This window comes from Rattus norvegicus, chromosome X (assembly GCF_021556685.1).
Source record: "Rattus norvegicus strain SHRSP/BbbUtx chromosome X, alternate assembly SHRSP_T2T, whole genome shotgun sequence".
In the NCBI taxonomy this organism is placed as follows: Eukaryota; Metazoa; Chordata; class Mammalia; order Rodentia; family Muridae; genus Rattus; species Rattus norvegicus.
Genome location: NC_141554.1, coordinates 47,770,011 through 47,793,885, shown reverse-complemented (window position 1 = coordinate 47,793,885; position 23,875 = coordinate 47,770,011). Strand labels below are relative to the sequence as shown.

General features: G+C 38.2%; 1 protein-coding gene across 3 annotated transcripts; it reads right to left on the bottom strand.

Moving 5' to 3' along the window:
* Nucleotides 1–811: 811 nt before the first annotated feature.
* Nucleotides 812–18,305, bottom strand: Prdx4 (peroxiredoxin 4). Of its 3 annotated transcripts, none has more exons than XM_087600933.1 (7): nucleotides 17,773–18,305; nucleotides 12,546–12,663; nucleotides 10,095–10,211; nucleotides 8,875–8,997; nucleotides 6,986–7,116; nucleotides 2,973–3,007; nucleotides 812–923 (listed from the first exon to the last, which is right to left on the bottom strand). In XM_087600933.1, the coding sequence occupies exons 1-7, from the start codon at nucleotides 17,969–17,971 to the stop codon at nucleotides 873–875; spliced, it is 774 nt and encodes a 257-aa protein (XP_087457059.1). In that variant the 5' UTR covers nucleotides 17,972–18,305; the 3' UTR covers nucleotides 812–872.
* Between the last annotated feature and the right edge of the window lie 5,570 nt (nucleotides 18,306–23,875).

Below are 23,875 nucleotides of genomic sequence, written 5' to 3'. Positions count from 1 at the left end.
AATTCTTACTGTAAGTTAGTACTTAAAAGGCACTTAGACCCCCCATGTCCATTTCTAAAAGTCTAAGTCCACCACTTACAGTAATGGCCTTTCCAGGGAAAGGGGGTTTCAATAGTGAGAGCATGAGCATCCAAGAGAGGAAGAGGTTGACTCTTCTGGATACCAGGCCTTTTAACTACATGGAACACATAGAATTACCATAAAAGCTATATTTGAGTGATTTAGTAGTTTGTATGTGGGGATATACATACATAAAAACACACACATACATACACATACTTAGAGATTCAGTTTTTCTTAAATACAAGTATATACTACTTTTAGATTTGAAAATGTGAGTTTAGAAAAGCATGGAGCATTAGAAAGCTTTGTATTATATATAGATCAATGAACTTAAATTATGGGGGTTAGCTATCCATATATGATGCTGTGAAAAGTATTCAGAACTTGATCTCTCCTTGGAGATTTGCAGAGATATAAGGCCAAGTGGACTGTTAAGAACTCAAACATCAGAGTTAGGTTATCTGGGTTCAAATTCTGATGGTGCCTATTTCAGCAAGTATGTTAACATCGGGTAATTTACTGGAACTTTCCTCATCTTACAATAAACAGTTGTGATATAAAGTGAAAATGTGTCTGGCCTTGTTGTATGCATTTCATAAATGGCAGCTATGTGGATTAAATTTGTTACTTTTTACTTTAGAAAGATAGAGAATACTTTTCTATGTTTAATGCCTACCTTGATCAGTAAATATCTTTGGACTACGATATAGATTTTAATAGTATCCAAGAAATCACAATGGCAAATGAATATGGTAATTAACACAATGACCTTTATTGAGAAGGTCTAAGCATCATAACTGAAGTACTTTTCAGTTTAGCTTGTCGAAATACTTCAGTTTTCCAGCTGGATCTGGGATTATCTGTTAAAACAAAAAGCAAATTATTCATTTAAAAATGCCAAGGTCCATTATGAATAGCTTGGCATTAATTGCCCCCTCTTGACTAAAGATGTAACCATTGATTTTTGTATACCAAATCAGATTGTTACTGTTTAGGAAAAAGTACAATTGCCCTATCTACTAATTTTAGCTATTCCAAAAAGCAAATATATTTCTCAATGAATTAACATCTGTACCCAGGCAACCCAAAATTTACTACAAGTTTTATTTATAAAATTTCCTTTGACCACCAAGCTTTCATAGCACATTTGAGCCTGAGCTAATAGCTCACACTGAAAGCACCACAGATGCATTTTAAAATTGATTTGCTGATTTGCTGATGTTATAATAATAACCTGAAAAGGGGGCAGTATGTTCACTAAGAATTTATTGAATGGATTTTCAGAGGTATTTTGAGTACTGGGGGTTGAACCCTGGGCCCTTCAACTGTTAAGCAAGAGCATTATCACTGATCTGTATCTAAAGCTCTGCTTGAGGCTTTTCGTGTTTAAATTAGGACCTGGCTGTATTTTCTCTCCTGATTTTGAACTCATGTATAGTTTAGGCAGGACATGAACTTTTGATCTTCCCTCTTCAGCCTACTAAGTAACTGGGATTATAGATTTATATCACTAAGCCCGGCTCACAGTGTAATATTTTATAATCTCTAGCTGAAAAGTATAAAGGACAACACAGATAAATAATAAAAATTTAGTGAATGAATACTCAAAAGAAAAAGAAACTCCTCCAAGGAACATGGAGACATGAAGTTACTGTATTAAAGGTATCCTGAGTACTAGATTTTTTAAATGATAAATTTGCATAAGGTTGGTTTATATTTGGTTGATTGTACAGGCTTACATATATAACTATGACGAAGAAGCTATGGTTTAAAAAGTATTTCTACTTTTTAACGAGCAAACAAAACCAGAAAATGTAACAAAACAAAACAACAAACCCAGGTTGATGGGATAGTGAATAGGGATGGTATGAAGTACTGTAGGAAGACTTTTCAGATTACATCTGAGCTGAAATATGAATGAAAAGGAGAGCCAGCCAGTCACAGAGACCAATGAAGAAAGAGCACCAAAGGAGCTGGTAAGATGGCTCAGGAAGTACAAGCCCTTGCCATAGAAGTCTGAAGATCCCTGGAACCCTCATAAAGGTGAAAGGGGAGCAGACCCCATAAGTTGTCCTCTGTTCTCCAAACACATAAGTTCTTTTTAAAGAAAGAATAGCAAAGGCAAAGCCTAAAGGCAGGATCCATGTTCTAGAAAGAAAAAGGGGTACATCTGAAGGAGAAGAGTTACCTACCACTCCCACTCCATGTCTTTGGTTAATGGTATTTTAAGATAATTTCTTCCTTCCATCCAATATTTTTTCCCAACTACTGTTTGATTTTTTCTTTTTTATTGGTTATTTTATTTACATTTCAAATGTTATTCCTCTTCCCAGTAAAATCTGAAGTTTTAGATGTTGTTTAAGAAAAGTTTCAAGCAAGTTTCCAAATTATATTCTAGCCAAAGGCTACTCCAGGGATTGATTGCTTATAAACCATAACAGTATCCCTAAGTGTGGAAATGTATCTGTTTGAATCTTTTTCTTTAGCCTCAGTGTTTAGGAAAACCAGATTTTCTCAGAAGCTTTTTACTATGCACAGAGAGGTTTTGCTTGGAACTGTTTTCTTGGCTCGCACTATAGGAAGAAATTCCATACACATCCTCTAAGTTTATTCTCCCATAGCTCTACTGTGCCTTCTTGGTCTTTCCTTTTTTTTTTCTTAACAGTGTATGTCTCTGGATAGTTAGCTTTTAAAAATTTACAATATTACCTAAATTCTCACTTCCCTGATTTGAGCTACACTCCCAACAGCCCAGAAAAATGTGTGCAGTATGATTTCTCCTTAGTAATAATTACTTCACTTAGGAAATCAGGACAGTCTGATTATAAAGAAAGATAACATTAAAGTTGGCATAGAATTTTGGCTCTGGCCATGCCTTTAAAACAAATAACAATATTAATACAACTTACTGTTTCACTACCAGGTTTCCAGCCAGCAGGGCAGACTAAAAGAAACAAAAGGAAGAAAAACACAGTTTAAAAACAGCTTAATTTTCTTTAGTATTTCCTAATCCTGTTTCCTTATGAAAGAAAAACCATATTAAACATGTCCAGAGGGTTGGGGATTTAGCTCAGTGGTAGAGCGCTTGACTAGCAAGCGCAAGGCCCTGGGTTCGGTCCCCAGCTCTGGAAAAAAAAAAAGAAAAAAGAAAAAAAAAACATGTCCAGACCATCAAGCACTTGGCTTCTGTTAGCTTGTCTGCTAACAATAAAGAATTTTATGTATAGAGTTTATTAGAAGGTACCTTATCTATTTTAATTTTTACCAATTATACTTACATTTATAATATGAAAAATAAAATGGATATTTATAATGAAATGGAAGATATGGGTAGCTGGTGAACTAAAAATCCTATGTGAGGCAAAATTTCTTCTCAATTTATATACATGACCTGTAAGATTATCTGGCTTATATCCTGCTATATTTTGTGGTACTGCCAAGGTTTCCTGTTTATCAATAGACTTTAGAATGTGCTTAGTTAGGGACTGAGCTATATTTTCTATACTCCTCAAATTTGGCCAAATTACACATTTCAGGGGTACAGAGTAATGTTTTATGCATACATTTTGTGATTATTAGATCAAGCTAATTAGCCTATTTTACATCAAATAACTTACTGTGCAGCTCAGAAATTACGTACTTTCCTTTTTTGCAGTATGCCATGTTTTAATTCTATTTCAAAAATTGGTTTCCATTTTTAATGTTTTGTTATCTAAATTGTTACATAGAGCAATTACATTCTTAAAGATTTATATAACAAACCCTATTTTAGCAGAATTTGCCCTTTTCTATTTAGCTACTGCTGGAACTTGTGAAAGACAGATATTGGTTATGGGTGTGATACTGAATAATCTTAAGGACTACATAATATAGAAAGCTATATCAGAATGGCCCGATAACAAGTTGACCGATGTGTTGGGTTTGTGGGCAAACACTGAGCAAGTGTTTGAGCACTGTCTTCCAGTTTCTATTGCTATGATAAAATGCCATGACCATAAGCAACTTAGGGAAGAAAGGGTTTATTTCACTTACATTTTCACATCACAGTTCATCTTTGAAGAGAATCCATGGAAAAATGCTGCAATGGCCTGCTCCCCATGGCTTGCTCAACCTGTTTTGTTTGTTTGTTTATTTCTTGTGTGTGTGTGTGTGTGTGTGTGTGTGTGTGTCCACCAGCCCAGGCAGGGGTGGTCCTGTTCACATTTAGCTAACCCTTTCACATCAATCATTAATCAATACCCCAGAGACTTACCTATAGGCCAACCTGATGGAGGCATTTTCTCAATTGAGTTCATTACAGTACAGTGATAAAATAGCTAAATATAATAATGAAACATACAAATAAAACCTACACTACTAAATATTGTCATATTTGTACTACATTTTTATAGAAATTTCTATTAAACTTTTAAAAATTCTAGGAGAAACTTTTTTCTTTCAGTTTATTCAAAGGGACTATGCAAAATTTATTCAAAGACACTATGCAAAATAAGGAATATTTTTATCAGAAGATAGTAGTGATATTTTGTTAAAAAATTAATTAACAATTTTGCTTGCTAAAAGAAATCTACTAAATTGAAAACCATAATCAGAGTATGTTTGAAGCATTCAAATTACATTTAGAATAAGAAATTAAATTATGTTAATACCCACAACCAGATCCAGGTCTGAATTGGCCCACCCCAACATCTACCCCATGTATGAACTGCTGAAGTACGTGAAGGTCCTGCAGATCCAAAGCTCCAGGATTTCCATGACACAGGGCAACAACAGGATTATCTGAGAGGAGACCCTGTGAGGATCCATTATTGAAAGTGTAGCAAAAGCCAGAGGGCTCACTGCAATGAACAAGTGTAGACAGAGGTATACTGTGGGGCACACTGTGACATACTATAGCTTCCACAACCAGATTTTGTTTTGTTTGTTTGCTTTTGGCGGGGGTTGGGGGGGGGCAAAGGCAGCAAGCAGATATGAAGGGACAGGGAGATAAGTGGGATTAGAGTACATAATATGAAATTCACAAAGAACCAATAAAAAGTTAAAAAAATTGATTTCTTTATGTACTACAAAAGTTAGAAATATAAAACTACTTTCATATTAAAATTACAAAACATACATTATACTCTGGTACAATAAAAAATAAATTGCCCATTGCCACAAAAATAATTAAAATGACTTTCTATCTTTAGCTGTTAAGCCAATTATGTAGTTGATAAGTTCTAAGAGGAATTTTAATGGCTTGCTAGCAATGGGTAGCAAGTACTCAGAGAACTGATGTTTTGAGTAAATAGGATCAGCAGATTAAAAGGTGCTGGCTCGCCAAGTGTGTGCGAATTCAATCTGTGAGGAGCTCAGCCTTATCTCTAAGAATAAATTAAAATATCAGGTATGTTCTTGCTAATGAGTGCAGTATTTTGGGGGATAATATTGTGTCTTTTAATATAAAGAGCTCATGAGTGAAACATTTCTGCATCAAGTATTATTAGTATGCTTGGGGTGTATTTATTTAGATAACAAGGACTCATCTATTGTCTAGTTTTATAATTATAATATATAATTTTCATCAGTTTGAAACAAAATTATCAAGGAGACAAATGAGAAATATATTTAGAAAGATAGCATGATTGCTTGTTGTTTAATTTTATTTTGATTCCTTATTTTTATGAACTGGTGACTAAAATAAAAGAACACCGTTTAAATGATCTTTAAAACACAGCAATGATTATTGTATTGGGTGGGTTGAATTTATTTTCTATTTTTCTTCTGAGATAAGATTTTCCCTGTGTTAGTTCTCAAGGCTCTAGTTTGTGCTTTAAAAAAAAAATCCAAGTGACTTACTTAAAGGAGTAAAAAGTCAGACAAGATTTCTACTCTGACAATTCTAGAGGTAGAATCTACAGAAATATTAATCAGCCTATTTTTTATTTCACTAAAAAAACCCTTAAATTGAAAAAGATAACTTGGACTGTTATTAAAGTATTGAAAATTTAAAGACTGCAATTCAATGTGCTATTAAGATGTTAACATGAGATTTAGGGGTGGGAGAATAAAGGAAAGGTTATAGTTTATGGTTTAATAAGATTTTTGTGTCTAATCAAGAAAAAATTATTCCCTGCCTGACACACATACAATAAAAATTAACAAACAAAAATGATGGGCAGAAGGTCAAAGACCTTATAAGGGATCAATCCTATTACTGTTGGTTTGCTCCATGGACATGTCAAATTGCCTTCTAACAATGTTACACATATAGCATGTTCATGTTTATACACGTAGACAGTGCTGCTTTCAGCCTGCATCTGAAAAGCTATTTTGCGGTAGGTGGCAGTTAACATATAGATTCATAACTGGTCAAAATGCTGAGAATAAGTGACTGTTAAGTACTTGGCCCTAAAGAAAACATCTGTATCACCCCTCCAAGGCTCAGGGAACGTCTTGGAAGACTGACTGAAACAGTGTTAGGAAGCAGAGAATGAGGAGGAATATTAGGAAATGACACTTTCTGGGCATGACACAACAGTTGTGCTCATGATCATAGCAGATGTGGTTACCTGCACAAGACTGGGCCTATCAACATTCTGCCATGGATAAGGGGAAGGATGCATAGACTTCCCTCCTCATTGAAGCATTTAATGGGTGAGGAAGTGTCATTTTCTTCTGTGGTATAGCTACTGATACATTTTCCATGGTCTAATAAATAACCCCATTTCTAGTCACCTCATACATGCAACCCTATAAGCTCAATGGGTCACCAATAAAAACATAAATGTAGAAGGGAGCTTGGTAGGAAGGAAGGAAGGAAAAGAATTTTGGTAGAAGAAGCAGATAAGAGGGTAATGAGGGGTAAAAAGAGCAAAATTCATTATAAATATGTACAATATTTTCAAGTAAAAAAAGAAAAGGTTTTACAAAAGAAAGGTACCTTCTCCATGCTTGTCAGTGTACTGGAAGGCTTGAACCAAACGCAGTGTCTCATCCACTGATCTACCCACAGGAAGGTCATTCAGAGTAATCTGTCTTAGGACTCCTTTGTCATCGATAATAAAGAGCCCTCTGTGAAGTACAGGGATGGTAAAGGTGATCTTATTTCTTCTCAGTTAAGGTAAGTATTCTGCTATATAGAATCGGTAGTATACTATTACCTAGTCTATTGCCACATACACTCCTATTCCCTCATCTACTGTATACTTTCTGTATTATTACTCACTCTTAAATAGTAGTTTAAAAATTTTGTTTTGGGGAACTGGAGAGATAGTTCAGCAGTTAAGAGCACATACTGCTCCTCCAGAAGACCCATGTCTTCCCATCACCCACTTAAGGAAGCTCATAAATGCCTGTAACTACAAGTCAGAGTATCTGATGGCTCTTTATGAAGGCACCATCACTCACATATGTCTATCTACACACAGACATGTCCATATATCTAATTTAAGAAAAATGTTTGGGAGGAGGGCTTCCTTTCACACTTCAGGATCTATAAGAAGACAATGGAAGGCCTTAACCCTTGTGTATCTACAGGCAGTTAATGGTTGTTTGGGGGAATGAAATACATTTTTTGAACCACTGGCAAGGATTCCATGGTTCTATTAACCACCCTACTTAAATATACTGGGACACGCACGCACGCACGCACGCACGCACGCACGCACGCACGGGCAAAGAAGACATAAAAGTAGGACTAATTAGGAGAGGGTTAGCAGGAGTTGGGCAAGAGTATATAATGGAGACTTTCATATGATCAGGACAGATTCATTATATACACATATGAAAATATTATAATGAAATCCTATATTACATATAATTATGACTGTTTAGGAAAAATTAAAAAAAAACTTCTTAATCTACCTGGTGACCTTTGTCTTTAGTCCCAGCTCCAGGGAAACAAAGGCAAATAGATCTTTTTGAGTTAGGAGTCAGCCAGTTCCAGGCTAGCCAAGGATACACCTAAGACTCTGCCTCAGAAAGCAATACACAGTCTTTCTCTTTGAAGGGGGAAAAAAGTCTTGAACCTGACTTTAAATAATACCAACATTTGGGGAGCAGAAGCAGGACAGTTAGGTATTCAAGGTCATCCTTAACTATGTAGTTCAACTTCAAGGCCAGCCTGGGTTGAGAGACCTTATCTCAAAAAAAGAAAAGGTATTAATAAAAATAAAATGGCAAATTCATTATTAGGTAATATTACTTGGTTAATGTTTAACAACTTTTAAGGTTAAAATAGTCCTTTTTGTCATAGAATTCTATTTTGTACTCATGTACTTCAGTGAAAGCTGCTGGGTAAAGCTGGGAGTGGTTGGGAGATAGAGACAAGCAGATCCTTGAGTTTGAGGCCGGCTAGGGATACACTGTCTCAAAAAACCAAAAAGCAAGAAGGCTGAAAAGACTACTGGGTGAATACTGCCTTAGTGTCTCCAAAGATATGGGTTTCTGAAGTACTAAGTATGAGTTAGAAAAACATTACTAGAGCCAGTTGAGAAAAAAAGGAAAAAGTACTAAGGAGTTAGGAGATACAGTCTGGTCTTTGCTATCAACTTATTCTAGAACTGTGACTAAATTTATAGGAATCCACACATCTGTTTCTTTTATCTATAAATAGAGAGGTTGCCAAAGGCCTCCAGCTCTAACTGTGCAACTTGGGTTTAGTTGAAATAGGGCATCGACAATTTAAAGGCAATCTACAACATTCCTGCAAATAGACCAAAATAATATATTTGATCAAAATATCTATCTTCTGACGCCTAATCATCACCTATTTCTAGGGGGATTATAAAGGTACTTGGATTTTTCAAAATGTTAACCACTGAAGGGTACCTAAGAGTATGTCCAGAGTCCTCAAGGTATACACCGTAGTCCTTTGAGATCTGATGGTTCAGGTCTGAAAGAAGTGGAATCCTTATTGGCCCCAGTCCTCCTTGTCTTCGAGGGGTATTGATCCTGTAATAGACCGAACACTTCACCTCTCAGTGATAAGTAAATGGCATGTATTAAAAGTCCACTTTCTACACATAAAAGTATATTATTATAACTATATACATATGCCCCCTCCCTTAAAACAAAAACAGGCAACTGTACTTTCAATTTTTGTGCCTTTTTTTCCTTACTGGGTAGTATATCCATATCTTTTATATACAAGGCACTTAAAAATCTATGAAACACCATATTTTATTGATTTCTACTGACAGACGTAAAACTGATTACATTTTTCTTTTATGAATACTGCTGGAATGAATGAATACTACATTTTCTTAAATGTCTCGTCTCTGTTAATTTAAAGGGTGTGCACATAAGGTGTGCAGGATAATTATAAGAAACTAACCTCCAACTCACAGAGCTCTATTTACCAAAAAGCTTTAGTGTGTTTATCAAAAACACCTGTGTTTTGTATTTATAAGTTTAATGAACTGAACATTGCATTTTAAAATCAAAAGAATTTTCAATTACACTATGTGAAAATATTTCAGCACAGAACTGCTGACATTATTGAAAATACATATATTGTCATACACTTTTCAGATTTTGAGACATGTCACCAAGCTGTTCTCCAGAATTGCTGAAATCTCTACTATGCTGGAGTGTCATTCCTTTACACCAGTTTTATCAGTCACGGAGAAATGGCAGGTCTTCTCATTTTTACTTGCACTTTCCTTGCAGCTTGTTAGGTGAAACATTTTCTCATGATAATATATTTTTACAGGTTACTTTTAGAACTAATTTTTTTGGTTTTGTATTTTGAAACAGGATCTCACTTTGTAGCCTGAACTAGTCTTGATCTCAGAGATCCTTCTGTTTGAGTCATACTAGTCTAAAATTAATTTTTTAAAATTACTCTTTTGAAAAGTATAAAAGCTAATGAATTTGAACTAACACATTGATGTCTATTTAACAGAAAATGGAATGTTTTACTTTTTCTTCACATTAAGGATACCCAATTTATAATTACTATATATAATATTACCATGTTAGGAGCTATCTAAACAGGACTAAGAAGTAAATCTATTAATTTTATCCCAGTTTTAAGGCAAAACACTGACCAGGCCAAGTGAGTAAACTGAGAATCAACAGAGCATGCTACCACTTCAGTATTTATAGATTTGAATTCTTCAATTCGATCCCCAAAAGCGATGATTTCAGTTGGACACACAAAGGTGCTAAAAATTTGGAAAAAGAAAACAAGTCAGTATTCTCAAAATAAGCATATACCTGAACGAACTTTCAAATGAGTTTTTGTTTATTACAGGCACTCTGAGCATACAAAAACACACCTTAAGAACAACTAAGTTTTCTCCAAGTGAAATTCTAAGACTATTTAGTTAAATATTTGAAAGAAATGTTGAGTTCTCTATAGCATTTCAACAAGGATTCTTCTTATAATTCTATTGATCAGTGAGTAGCCAATGTGTTTCCTACTTCCTCGCAGCAGCACCCCTATTTCATAAGTTTTTAATATTCTGTAGTCCAGTACTTTATAGATTTGAAGGGATCTAAACAATGTCTATATCATCTTGTTACTTGTTTTTCTTATTCCTATGGGCCAGCCTCTACATGTATTTTACAGACCAGGCAATATACTTTAGTCCTATGTCCTGATTCTGAATATGTCCTCTTTCATAAATTTACTGTCCACAGTAATATAAAATTTTATCAGAATGGCAGGTTGAGAGGATATTACTCTGGGCAGTAATTTTTGAAGTTTTCTTTTCTTTTATTTTTATGAGCGTTTTGCTGGCATGTATGTCTGTGTAACATGTATGTGCTTGGTACCTGTGGAAGCCAGAGAGAGTATTAAGTCAGCTGAAACTGGAGTTACAAAGGGTTGTGAGAAGTTATGTGGATGCTGGAAATTAAACCCTGGTCTTCTGGAAGTACAGCCAGTGCTCTTAAACACTGAGCCATCTCTCCAGCCCTCCTGGGTAGTCATTTTTTTCAAATTACATTAAACTAATTTAGAGAGCTATAATCAGTATTAAAATACAAACTATAATACACCATACAATACATAGGGTAGAGTTAGACATGTGTGTGTGTGTGTGTGTGTGTGTGTGTGTGTGTGTGTGTGTGTTCAGTAGTGATATTCAATCTTGAACTTAGGTTTAGATCTCAAATTTTTAGAAAGGGACCACTTGGGAAAACCAAATTGGAAAGTTATGTGGGAAAAGTGATTATTTACCACTTTATGTGGATTTTTTTCAGTATTTTAACATCAAGCATCATTGTGCTTATGCACACAGACTGAATGTTACCCTGGGTTATGTATCCATGTGTATTGGGTGACAATGAAATATGTGAGTCTTAATTTATGGTTTTGGCTCAAAATTGTGAAAAACATAGTTTTAATGGACAAGTTCCTACTTGAGCCCAGTAATGGTTAAAATAACTCAAGTTGTTCAAGCACAGCACACTGATGTGAAAACGAACAGTACTGTCTTTGGTAACCTGGACTAAATGATATACTTCAGTATTTTTTAAAAGAGATAATGATCAGATTCTGCCCTCTTTCTTATTATCTCAAAATTTCTACTTCTGGTTTCCATTAGAAATGATCTTAATCTTTTAGTTAATGGAGCCAGAGTATAAGCTTATTCGAAAGAACTTATTTTGGCTTTAATGTCCTAATTTTTATTAAAATTCTTTCCACTTGGCTTAGTACGAGAGGGTTGGCAAACTTTGTTCTACTGGCCAAAGCCTATCCGTATTTGGTCAAATTTCTCTGCTGCAAAGCAACAATCACCATGTATATTTTATCTATAGCTCCCAGCCCTGAATGAGGAAGATGGACAGCTGCAGAGAGATAATAAGCTTAAAATTACTTACTGTTCTGTGTCCTACCGGGAAAATGTTAACTCGTGGCTTACAAAGAGTATACACTATTTCACCTACACAGTTCTAGATTCATCTTACTGGAGAAAGAAAGGTGCAGTATCAAAGGTAGAGGGACCTTTTAGTTACTTTATATATAACCCCTAAAATTCATATAGGAAAAAAATATAAGGTTCAGATAACTAATTCTTTTAGGGGGGAGTTTCTTTTTACACTTGTCAAGAATTTCATTCTTGTTAGAATTATATTTTTCAAAATAAACTCGTCAATGTGATTAAAGCTATAAGACAATTTACTGTGAGTTGACTTTATGGCCAGTTGTCTAAACAATGCTCTCAGAACTGAACCCCACAATCAAAAAGTATTACATATATTAAATATGTATTAATATTAAAATGTTCAAAACTCAGGAAAATAACATAGCATTAAAATATCAAAGTCTCTATAGTAAATAGAATTGTGTATGTACTCTCACAATAACTGCCTGCTGAAATATTACCAGTTTATTTTCTTTTTCTTATGACTCAGATATGTAATAGATATTATCTTCCTTCTTTCAGCTCGACTTATTAAGAACTATCAGCTGAAAAGCCCATTTATTGCTCTTAAAGAACAAATGACAAAGATTGGCACTTCATTAGTGGCTACTTGTATGTATTACTTACAAATCCAGTGGGTAGAAGAAAAAAACCAAGTATTTCCCACGATAGTCGGTCAATTTGAGCTCCTTGAATTCTCCGTTTATCACAGCTGTTCCTTCCCAATAAGGTGCTGGCTTGGAAACTAAGAAAGAAAAGCAATTATCTATAAAACTGAGAAAACTGTTGGGGTGGCAATAGGACAGTGTTAGAAAAACACTAAAACTTGGGCTTCTAAATCTTTGAACATCATTGGCAGTCTGGAAGCTTACAGACTTCTGAGAATGTAGAACAATAATTTATTGTTAGAGAATAAATAAGATACCAGGAATTACAAAGGAAACCAATTACGCTGAAATGTAAGTACAAACATTTTAAAAGTTAGTGATGGAATAATAGCGTGTGCTTATTCACAACACCTTCAAGGTGCAAGATGTAGGAGTGATCTTGTAAATCTGTAAGGTACCACTGTCAGAATTCCTGCAATAGCTATCACACAGCATGAAAGTCTGTGTGTGGTGCCATGGGCAACAGGTACAAGTAAGTAATTCTGGAGTGTGAGTTATTGCCCATATCTGTAATAGGAGAAGATAGTGAAAATACTTTTTATAAGAATTTTTATGGAATTTTAATTAACACACATTAAATTGAATAAAATGAGAAAAATGTCTTCTCATACCCACAAAGTCTTACATCTTATCCCTGCACTAAACCCTACTGGATATTTCACTACAGCTCCTCCAAGTTATCCCAGATCATGGGATAGTTTTCCTGGAAGTCTTTGAAAAAGGAGACAGCCCCCCAACCACAAACAGGTTTCAAGTGACCTGATGCAAATTCAATAGTGCTACTGTCCCGTAAGGGCATGCTGTAACACTAGCCAGCACCCTTTGAGAATTATGTTCGTTCATGCTACTGATACATTCAGATAACACTTTCAAAACCATTACATATAATGAGATCAATGCTTGCTTCCAAGTTGGACTAAGGTTTCTAAAAATCAACTCTCATACTTTTGTGTAAAAGTCAGCACTAAGCCACACGATAGACAAACTGAGGATGAATTTTCATGAAGTTGATTCTTACCAGAGTCAAAACTACCTAAATAATCCTGAATTTGTTAAGAGAAAAGTCCCAGATGAGAAAATTAGAAATGTGCTAAAATATATAGTACTTCAAATGCTTAAACAAGGGGTTATAAAACTGTAATGACCTGTTGTTATAACACTACTTAATGATTGTACATATACTGAAAACCATGTCAGGAAAATCTTATTCTGAAAATTGATTATTGCAAATTTTTATTTTTGATTGAATGCAGTTGCTTTACTAAGATCTTTAAATACAATTCCAAAAGCAGCACTTTGCATCTACTTTCTAAAATATGGTGATGCACACCTTTAATTCCATCATCCAGGAGACAGAGGCAGGTGTGTCTCTGTGAGTTTGAGGCCAGTATGGTCTACATAGAGTTCCAGGCCAACCAGGGCTGCATAGTGAGACCCTGTCTCAACAAAGCAAGCAACACTGTCCTAACATCCTTAGAACATCCTTAACAACCCTGAACATAAGAATTCTGGTAAATACAAAGACAAGTATAATGAAGACAATTTAAATCCCCCATCTCTCTAACTACCATCAATTCTTCGGATCACAAACACAAATCTGGATCAGATTGCATCCTCCTTTCTAACTCTCATTGAGAAAAATGTATCATGATATTTTTCATTTATTAAAATGATTTAAAATTAGCCTTAATTGTTCTATAATATCTACTTTTTATGATTACAAAAATCTCCTTTGAAATGGTTTTGTTTCCAACAGGAAGTGTATTTGAGGAAGCACATTTCAAAATATCTTCCTCAGGCAAGTGAGATCAATGAAACTTAGAAATATTTTTTAAAGCAAATCTGTCTTTCTAAAACCAACTCCAAAGTAGTTAACTTGTACTATGAAACTACTTAAGGAGGCAAATCAGCTTGGCTTTTTTCATTCATGGCATGTGGTAGCAACATGCCACTATCTTTAGAGGTTCATAACTGGGAAGTAGCCAGGTGTGGTGGGGCACATTTGTAATCACAGCACTCTGCGAACTGAAGTAGGAGGACCACAGAATCTGAAGCCATTTTGTCAGATCTGTCCAGTTCCCATGCCAATAAATAAATAAATAAATAAACCAGACCCCCAAAATGTCGAATATAACTGTTGCTTCACTGAATACTAGCACAGAATGTCCTACAACAACTGAAATTCACACACATTTACAGAATGTCAAATAATCCCTAGGAAAAGTGGGTTACGGAAAAACAAATATGATATGGTTTGTATCTGTGTGCTCTGATCACTTTTTTGGCAATATTAATATCCAGATGCAGCAGGCCTCAATTTTCTCACTATCTTCTTACTCTGACGTGTCTTTTTTTTTTTTTTTTTTGAGAGTGGCTACTAGCTACAAACAGGACAGAAAGACAAATAATGAAAAACCCAATTGGCAGTACACCCCATTTTCCACCAACCCAACTGTGCCTCTTCCACATCTTACCCAGTTTCCCTACAAAATTCTCCATAAGAAAGTCTTCGGGTTCTTTTTTTAAAAAATAAACATGAGTATCTATTAACTTTACAAAGTTTGGGGAGATGACTTTCAATAAAAAAATCTTTATAAGCTTGAGAAAAAAAAGTTTGACCTCCTGACCATTTTGTTTAACCACTTTTCTGTTTAACCAAACTTTCTGTGAATCATTATTCAACTTATCAATGTACTTTCTTCCCTGGAAGAAAGAGACAATACTGTTGAGGGACTTTCAGATATTTAAGGATATCTTTTGGTTTGCACAACATCCTACACGACTGTAAGCCCGGGACTAGGAACACCCCAAGCTGTGGCTTTTGGGGTAACCACTAACTCTCCTGAAATCTGATCAGGGGAAACCATTTCTTTCTTCACAGGAACCCACCTCCATCCTCACCCACAAAGGGTGGACTAAGAACTCCCAAGCAGCCTTGGGGGTGCGGCCCAACTCCAGCCCCACCCTTTTGTAGCATCCACAATTAGGGTCTAAAAGTCCCAGAGTTCTGCCTCATCCACCCAACCTCCGCCGGGCACCACCTACTCTTGGCTTTGCTTAGGTGCAGGGAGTGATCTGCGACCGAAACCCGGGACACCTCTCCGGGGTACACTTGTCCACCAGCGTAGAAGTGGCACTCATTTTCGCGGGTCCGGAACCGATCATCACTCTCCAAGCCCTGCAAAGCTTCAGTCTGTAACAGGAACAGCAGCAGAGGCGGCAGGAGCAATACCAGCTTTCGCCAGCGACGGGACGGCGTGGTCCCGTCCAGCAGCTTGGACCACGTTTCCATGACCAAGCGAGCACGAAAACACATCCCTCAGTTAAAAAACCAAGTCCCCCGCCGCCAGGCAGCCAGCTAAAAGGGCGCGCTGGAGACCGCGCGAACAAGGGCGCGGCCTCGCGAGACTTGCTCCGCCCCACTCCGCCCCTCCTGCCCCCGCCACGTGGGCGCAGGCTCCGCCCCTCCCCCAATGGGCTTCTGCGCCTGCGTCCTAGGGTGGCCCAAGCTGGAGTGTTTTCTCAATTTAACAAAAGCGGTTTCCAGGGGTGGCTGGTGGCTGATCTCCAGAGCACCAGCTGTCCACGTTCTTGAAGGTGTGCTTCCATGTCCATGCCTATAACAGAGCTTCCCTATCTCCTCGCTCCATCCCCTTACAAGTTCAAAATAACCTCTGTGCCTGTGAAGGACTTGCAGTACAGACTTTTCGGTGTTTTAAGACAGGGTTTCTCTGTGTAGCTCTGGCTGCCCTGGAACTTATTCTGTAGACCAGGATGGCCTCAGAGTTCCGCTAGTCTCTGCCGCCCCCGTGAGTGCCGGAGATTAAAGGTGCATGCCACCACAATTTATACTTCTAAGGTCACCATACCTTTTTGTTCTTTGTTTTTGTTTTTGGCAGATCATACTTACAGGGTACCGTCTAATGAATATAACATGGAATGTAGTCACCACCACATTTACTTTCTTATGGGGAAACATCCAAAACAGTTATTTTGAAATATACTGATTAACTTGTCCTGTTGATTACTCAAGATTTGGGAGGCTGAGGGGTTCCAGGCCATGGGCAGTACAAAATTGCTGAAATTACCAGACATGCATGTGCTCCCCCCACCCCGAAATCCCAAAGTGATTTGACTGTACAGTGCCAGGAGTCATCTTTTCAGCTCTTTTCAGTCTCAGAAAAACTTGAGAGCAAAAAGCTAACCATTTATTTTCCAACAGAAGTTTGGGTGAATTAATTCTGCTTCAAAGATTTGCTTTTCCAGTCAATACCTGAAAAGTTCTTAGAAACACCTCCTAGCGCAGCGCAGTACAACTGTGTAATTACGCTTTACCCATCTAGTCCTCTTCCTCTGCTGCTTTGCCTCTCCTACTCTCCTACCCATGATACACCAGGGCATATCCAGCAACCATTGAGTGATTGCTCCAGCGCCTAGGTGCTCAGTCCCTTTGTAGCTTTTCAAAGACTGAATTATGACGTCACCGGTCAGCCCCTTCTATAATTCTGGTTTAGACCTTGCCCATCCTCTTTTGAAAATTATTTAAAATGGGCTTTTTGTCTGTCTGTACAGTGTTTGTGTGCCTGCTGCTCATAAAGGCCAGGGTAGGACTTCGAAAGAGTTCCTGGAACTGAAGTTATAGACAATTTTGAGCTACCATGCGGGTGCTGGAAACCAAACCCTTGTCCCCTGGAAGAGCAGCCAGTGCTCTTAACTTCTGAGTCATCTTTCCAGCACCCTAATCCCATCTTTAATATAGAACTTTTGACTATGGGCCGTTAACATGTCTGCTCTCCCTTCCTCTACACGTTTGACCTGTTAATCCTTTCACACAATACTTTCCCAAAGCACAATTGACATATATTTATGACTCTATGAGTCTAGTATTCTTTTCGTTACAGTGTGAGGAACTTCGTGACTTCCCTTTCTAGCCATAGCCTTTTTCAGTTTGGTGAAAACACAGAGGTAAAAGGGTCAAATCTGAAAAGTGGTATCTCCTGACTAGCCTTTCTCTTCCAGTAAGAATTGTGGTAAGCGGGCAGTTTGGTGTGTCCCAGGTATGTATATTTTAAAATCAAATACGGTGCTACAGGTACGGATGCAGCCGAGCTCACTCAGTCTTAAAGCATATGGCCAGGATATTTCAGTACCCACAAGCCCTCACGACCCCCAGAGAATATACTTACTCATAACAGTTTCCTGTAACTCTTCGGTTTCTGGAGGTACATAGATGGTAGGCCTCTGACGAGGTACCTCTCGCTCCGTTTCTTCTCCTTCCCTAGCTTCCTGCTCAACATGGAATGGAAGTGGGACCCTGGGAGCTCGGATTTGAGATCCAGGGACTCGACTGTGGCTCATGCCTCGTGAACGGCTACGGTGATCCATGGTGACTGTAAAACAGCCACTAGCCCTAATGAATTATAAACCCTGAGTTGGGCCTCTAAGTTTGAACTTTGTTTTAAAAGGTGGAAAAGAATGATATATCCCTACACCTCTTTATCCTAGGCTAAGGTGAGATGTCCCAGTTGGTACCAGGGACCGCTCACCAGTTGGGCCCCAGTAAACACTCTGCCCACTGGGGAGAGTGACCGAGTCGGTCACCTCCCTGGCACCTACTCTCTGTCCCTCAGTTCATCTGAAATCTCTTGGTGGCTGGCATTCTGAGTGATGCGCTAACCCTGAGGCCTTTAGCCAATGACATTTGAGCAATCATTATGCTGTCATAATACTGTCCACCAGCAATCTTGTTGTAGGGGGCCTGACCCACAAGGCACTTACCATACAGTTAGAGTTGGTTACAATATTAAAAATGTAATATTTAAAATATAAAATATTAAAAATGTAATACCATCAGACAGAGGGGTTGCTCTGAAATCTATAATATTACAGATATTAATCAGTGGTCACCTAAGTTTCTTGATTTGCTCATACATTGTTTTTGACTTCTAATGGAGCCCTAAATAGTCCAGATATTGTGGGAAAAAATGCACACCCTTGTATGATTGCTAAAGTTTCAATATATCTTTGTGGAATCCCTATCTGAAATTTTCCTGGGTATACTGGTAGGTTCTGAAAGACCCCCAGAGTGGGGAGACCCTCACTCAAGTCTAGGGATGACGCGACCCGCCCCCCCAAGAACTCACATAAGACCATCCTTGCTGTAATCACATGAGGTTTATCGATAGGAACCAGTGCACTGGGGTCGAAACTCGTATCCCACGCAGGGGCAGTGGAGTTCGACCCCCAGTAGCTAAGAGAAGGGGAATTTAAAGGAAGAAACCACAACCCAAGGTGGGTAGGGAGGGCATCATTGGAAAATGTCAAGAATACCAGTGAAAAATCACAAGGAGGAGCTTCCTGTTTCTCAAGATTGTTTAACTTAGTGGTCAGCTAGTTCCTGGGAGAAGCTTTCTGTCATCTTTACTAGGTTAGGAATTGCAGATCTTTTTTTTTAAATTTTAAGATTTATTTACTTTATTTATATGAGTACTCTGTAGCTGTTTTCAGACACACCAGAAGAGGTCATTGGATCCCACTACAGGTGGTTGTGAGCCACCATGTGGTTGCTGGGATTTGAACTCAGAACTTCTAGAAGAACAGTCAGTGCTCTTAACCATTGAGCCATCTCTCCAGCCCAGGAATTGCATATCTAAGGGCCTTATCTTAAGTCCTTTCTTCTAGTTCCTGGGAGACCAGGTTCAAGAAATGTGACCTTTTACTTACTTACTGGTAGAGGGCAGGGTCTGGAATTTGAGGTATTTAGGGCTTCTTAGGGGTGAAATAGCATTTTTAAACTTCTGACTTCTTAGCTGCATTTTTTATTCTTTCAGTTCCACTATGGATCTCAAGTGAAGGCCCCAATCCAATCCCTCTGACTGATAAGTACACCCTCAGTCACTGCACCAGGCTTTTTTGTAATCTATACCTGTGTTGGACTCCTTTCAATTCTCTGGGTAACCTACATAACTACTTGTCCAAATGTTCAATGTTTGTGCCTGGAAAACAGTGATTTGGTTTTGTTGCTATAATTGGTGTTTGCTGGAGGTTTAGGTTGTATCTGAAGCTGCCATTTTATTGTTTGTTTTATTGTTCCTTATTGTTAGGAGCTCCATCCTCAGCCTCTAGATTTTACCAGTCAGATACCAATTCTTGCAATCCTTAGCTTAAAGAGGACAGAGGTCAAGCTTTCTGACTCTTTTTGTTGTTTTGTGAAGGTGATGTGTGAATGAAAATAAGGACATGATGGCTCCAAGGCATGGCTGAGGCTAAGGTTTTTATTGTAGATATGCGGGAGAGAACAGCCAGAGGCATCTGGAGGGTTCCAGAATGAACTAGTCCATGAGAGGAGAGAGATGGGGGGAAGAGCAAGAGATGGGTAAGAGAGGTAACCAGGAGAAAACTAAGAACCAAGAGAAGAACCAGGAGGCCAAGAGAGCACTAGGCCAAATGGCTGAGTTATACAGGAAATCAAGAACTGGGGGAGGGGAAGCAAAGCTCCCAGGCTGGAGACATTTAGGGTAGGGACCGGGTGAGAAGTGCTGGGGGGAGCCAGGACTTCTTATTTTAATGTCTTAGTTAGGATTTTAGTGCTGTAATCAGACACTGTGACCAAGGCAAACCTTATAAAGGACAACATTTAATTGGAGCTGGCTTACAAGTTCAGAGGTTCAGTCCATTATCATCAGTGCAGGAGCATGGAAGAGTACAGGCAGGTATGGTGTAGGCAGAACTGAGAGTTCTATGTCTTCATCTGAAGGCTGCTACTAGAAGACTGGCTTCCAGGCAATTAGGGTCAGGATTTTAATCCCATTCCACAGTGACACACCTACTCCAACAAGGCCACACCACCTAATAGTGCCACTTCCTAAGCCAAGCATATTCAAACCATCACAGATTAGTTCTGGATTTGCATAATAATCATGCTTTATGTGGACTGGTTGGAATGAAATACTGTTAGGAATGGGAAAGGGAGAGTGTAGGGCACAAATTATTTTAAGACAACTGGGAACTTAAGTGGGACATCTATCTAAACCAAGGAACCTTCAACTCCATAATAACAGTACTTAGCCATTTGAAATGTATCATTAGGTTATCCTTGATTTCAAATGGAATGGGAAATATGCTCATATTTTTTTCCATCTTTTATCCAAACCAATGAACTAATTTGACACTTTAAGCAAACTGATACCATTATTCATGTTTTTATAATCAGGAATTAATGCTACATTTACAGAATTCCATTGAAGACTGTTAACTATTAAATACATAGATGAAATGCTGGAGGCTTTGGACTTAAATTTTTGTCATTCTCAAAGCAAAGCTAAAAAAGTAACTGATGTAACTTCATTTATTTCAGCCCTTAATCAGGCTAAACCCCAAACACTTCAACTACATTTCTGGTTTTTTTTTTAATGTTTATAGTTTACTTTTATCAAAGTGTTATGTTTACTTTTATGTTTACAAAGTGTTACTTTAGCATATTAGGTTTAACAATCACATTAATTATTCTCCACATTTATTCTGTTTCATACTACTTTGTAAATTTTTATGTTTACCACCTTAAGTCAATTCATCCTCCTTGATCCTTACCTGGCATTACTGGTTACCGGCATCTTATGGCTTCTTCCTGCTCTCTCCTTAGCTGTCCTCTCACCTCTCTGGCTACTTAGTGTCTTGATGTTGTCTTTCTTTTTTTATTGTCTATTTTTTATTTGCATTTCAAATCTTATCCAGTTTCCTGGTTTCCTGTTCATAAACCCCCTATCATATCCCCATCCCCCTTTTCTATGTGTGTTCACCAACTCAACCACCCACGCCTTCCTGACTCCCCGACCTGACATCCCCTACACTGGGGCGGGGGTGGGGGTGGCCAGCCTTGGCAGGACCAAGGGCTTCTCCTCCCACTGATGCTCAACAAGGCCATCCTCTGCTACATATGCAGCTGGAGCCATGGGTCTTGTCCATGTGTACTCTTTGGATGGTAGTTTAGTCCCTGGGAGCTCTGGTTGTTTGGCATTGTTGTTTTTATGGGGTTGCCAACCCCTTCAGCTCCTTCAATCCTTTCTCTAACTCCTCCAATGGGGATCCTGTTCTCAGTTCAATGGTTGGCTGCTAGCATTTGCCTCTGTATTTGTCATGCTCTGGCAGAGCCTCTCAGGATACAGCTATATCAGGTTCCTGTTAGCATGCACTTCTTGGCTTCATCAATATTGTCTGTGTTTGGTGGTTTTATGTATATGGGCTGGATCCCTAGATGGGCCAGGTTTTGAATGGCCATTCCAAGTTTTCATAGGAGGAGATATAGAGACAAAGTTTGGAGTAGAGGCTGAAGGAGACAGGACTTTGTAACTGGTACTTATGATGCTGAAATTGCTTGGTAGCAAGTGTCTGCTTTGTTATGTTAAAAGGCACCTCATTTAGCCATTTTCCCCTGGTTTCTCGGGACCTAATCATGGGGACATTTGTTCCTCTCTCATTCCAGAAGGTATTTACCAAGTTATTAGTATGTTGAAACAGCTTTTTGAAAGGTCCATGTATGGCCACATCATCCTAAACACATCCCATAGAACCTGAAAGATCCATGTAGGAAGAAAATGAGGTCTCCCCTGAAGAACCACTACCACTTTGCGAACATATGGTCTTGGAAGCAGATATAGCTATGTTTCATTCTGGTGAATGCAGCCTTATTTGACATTTTGATGGCAGCTACATGGAACACTTCAGGCAAGAATCTCTGCAATTTACTTGTTTCTGAATTTATGACCCATATAAACTGTGAGTGTAATGAATATTTATTACTGTTTTAGACATAAAGAGCAAAGGCTCAATATGGTTGCTGTATTGCTACTCTTTTTATTCATGTTAGACCATGTCAGAGTCAGCTTAAACATTTAAGGGCCATGGGGTTGTCTCAGTGTGTAAGAGTGCAAACCCAACACCTGAGTTTCATCTTGTATCACAGTTTGCTTTTTATTTTTGTGTTAAGACACCATGATTAGAAGCGATTTGGAGAAAAATGGCTTGTTTTGTCTACAGTTCTGATCATAGTTCATTATAAAGGGAAATCAGGGTAGGAACTAAGGCAGTAATCTGGAGGCAAAGAACTGAGGTAGAGACTATGGAGGAATACTTCTTATTGGCTTGCTCTCCATAGCTTGCCCACCCTGATTACTTATACAGCTCAGGACCAAATGTCAGCAGGTAGCCTTCCCCACATTGGTCTTGGCTCTCTCACATCAATCAATAATTAAGAAAATGTCCCACAGAGTTGCCTATAGGTCGTCTAATGGAGGTACTTTTTTTTCCAATTGAGGTTTCCTGTTTCCAGATGACCTTAACTTGTGTCAAATTGATAGAAACCTAATCAGCACACCCCAGAATCTACATTAAAAAGCAGATAACAGTGACTCCTAGAGTGAGATGGGTGGCCAAGTGCCCTGAAGTACACAGTAGAGACAAGAGTTATCCTGTCACAACAAGATGAAAAATGAAGAACTGATTCCTGCAGAGTTATTCTCTGATCTCCACATGAGTGTGAACTTGTACAAACAAACACATGCATACACACACATGTTTTAAAAGAGTTCAGAAGAGTGAGGCTGGCCTAGGGTCAGCAGCAAAGGCTTGCAGAGCAGAACATCACAGCTGTTTATCTTACCCCACTGTCACATTGAAAGCAGCCCCTTTAGCTCAATATGGGCAAATTCTTCTGCCCGTCTTTTGTTTAGGCAAGCAATGGCATGTAACAGGAAAGGAGAGGAGAAAGGTCAATTTCAAATATGATTTTCACCTTAACTTTTATTTCTTTTTTTTCTTTTTTCTTTTTTTAACTTGAGTATTTCTTATTTACATTTCGATGTTATTCCCTTTCCCAGTTTACGGGCCAACATCCCCCTAACCCCTCTCCCTCCCCTTCTTTATGGGTGTTCCCCTCCCCATTCTCCCCACATTGTCGCCTTCCCCCCAACAATCTAGCTGACTGGGGGTTAAGTCTTAGCAGGACCCAGGGCTTCCCCTTCCACTGGTGATCTTACTAGGATATTCACTGCTACCTATGAGGTCAGAGTCCAGGGTCAGTCCACATATAGTCTTTAGGAAGTGACTTAGTCCCTGGAAGCTCTGGTTGGTTGGCATTATTGTACATATGGGGTCTCGAGCCCCTTCAAGCTTTCCAGTTCTTTCTCTGATTCCTTCAACGGGGGTTCTATTCTCAGTTCAGTGGTTTGCTGCTGGCATTCGCACTGTATTTGCTGTATTCTGGCTGTGTCTCTCTGGAGAGATCTACATCCG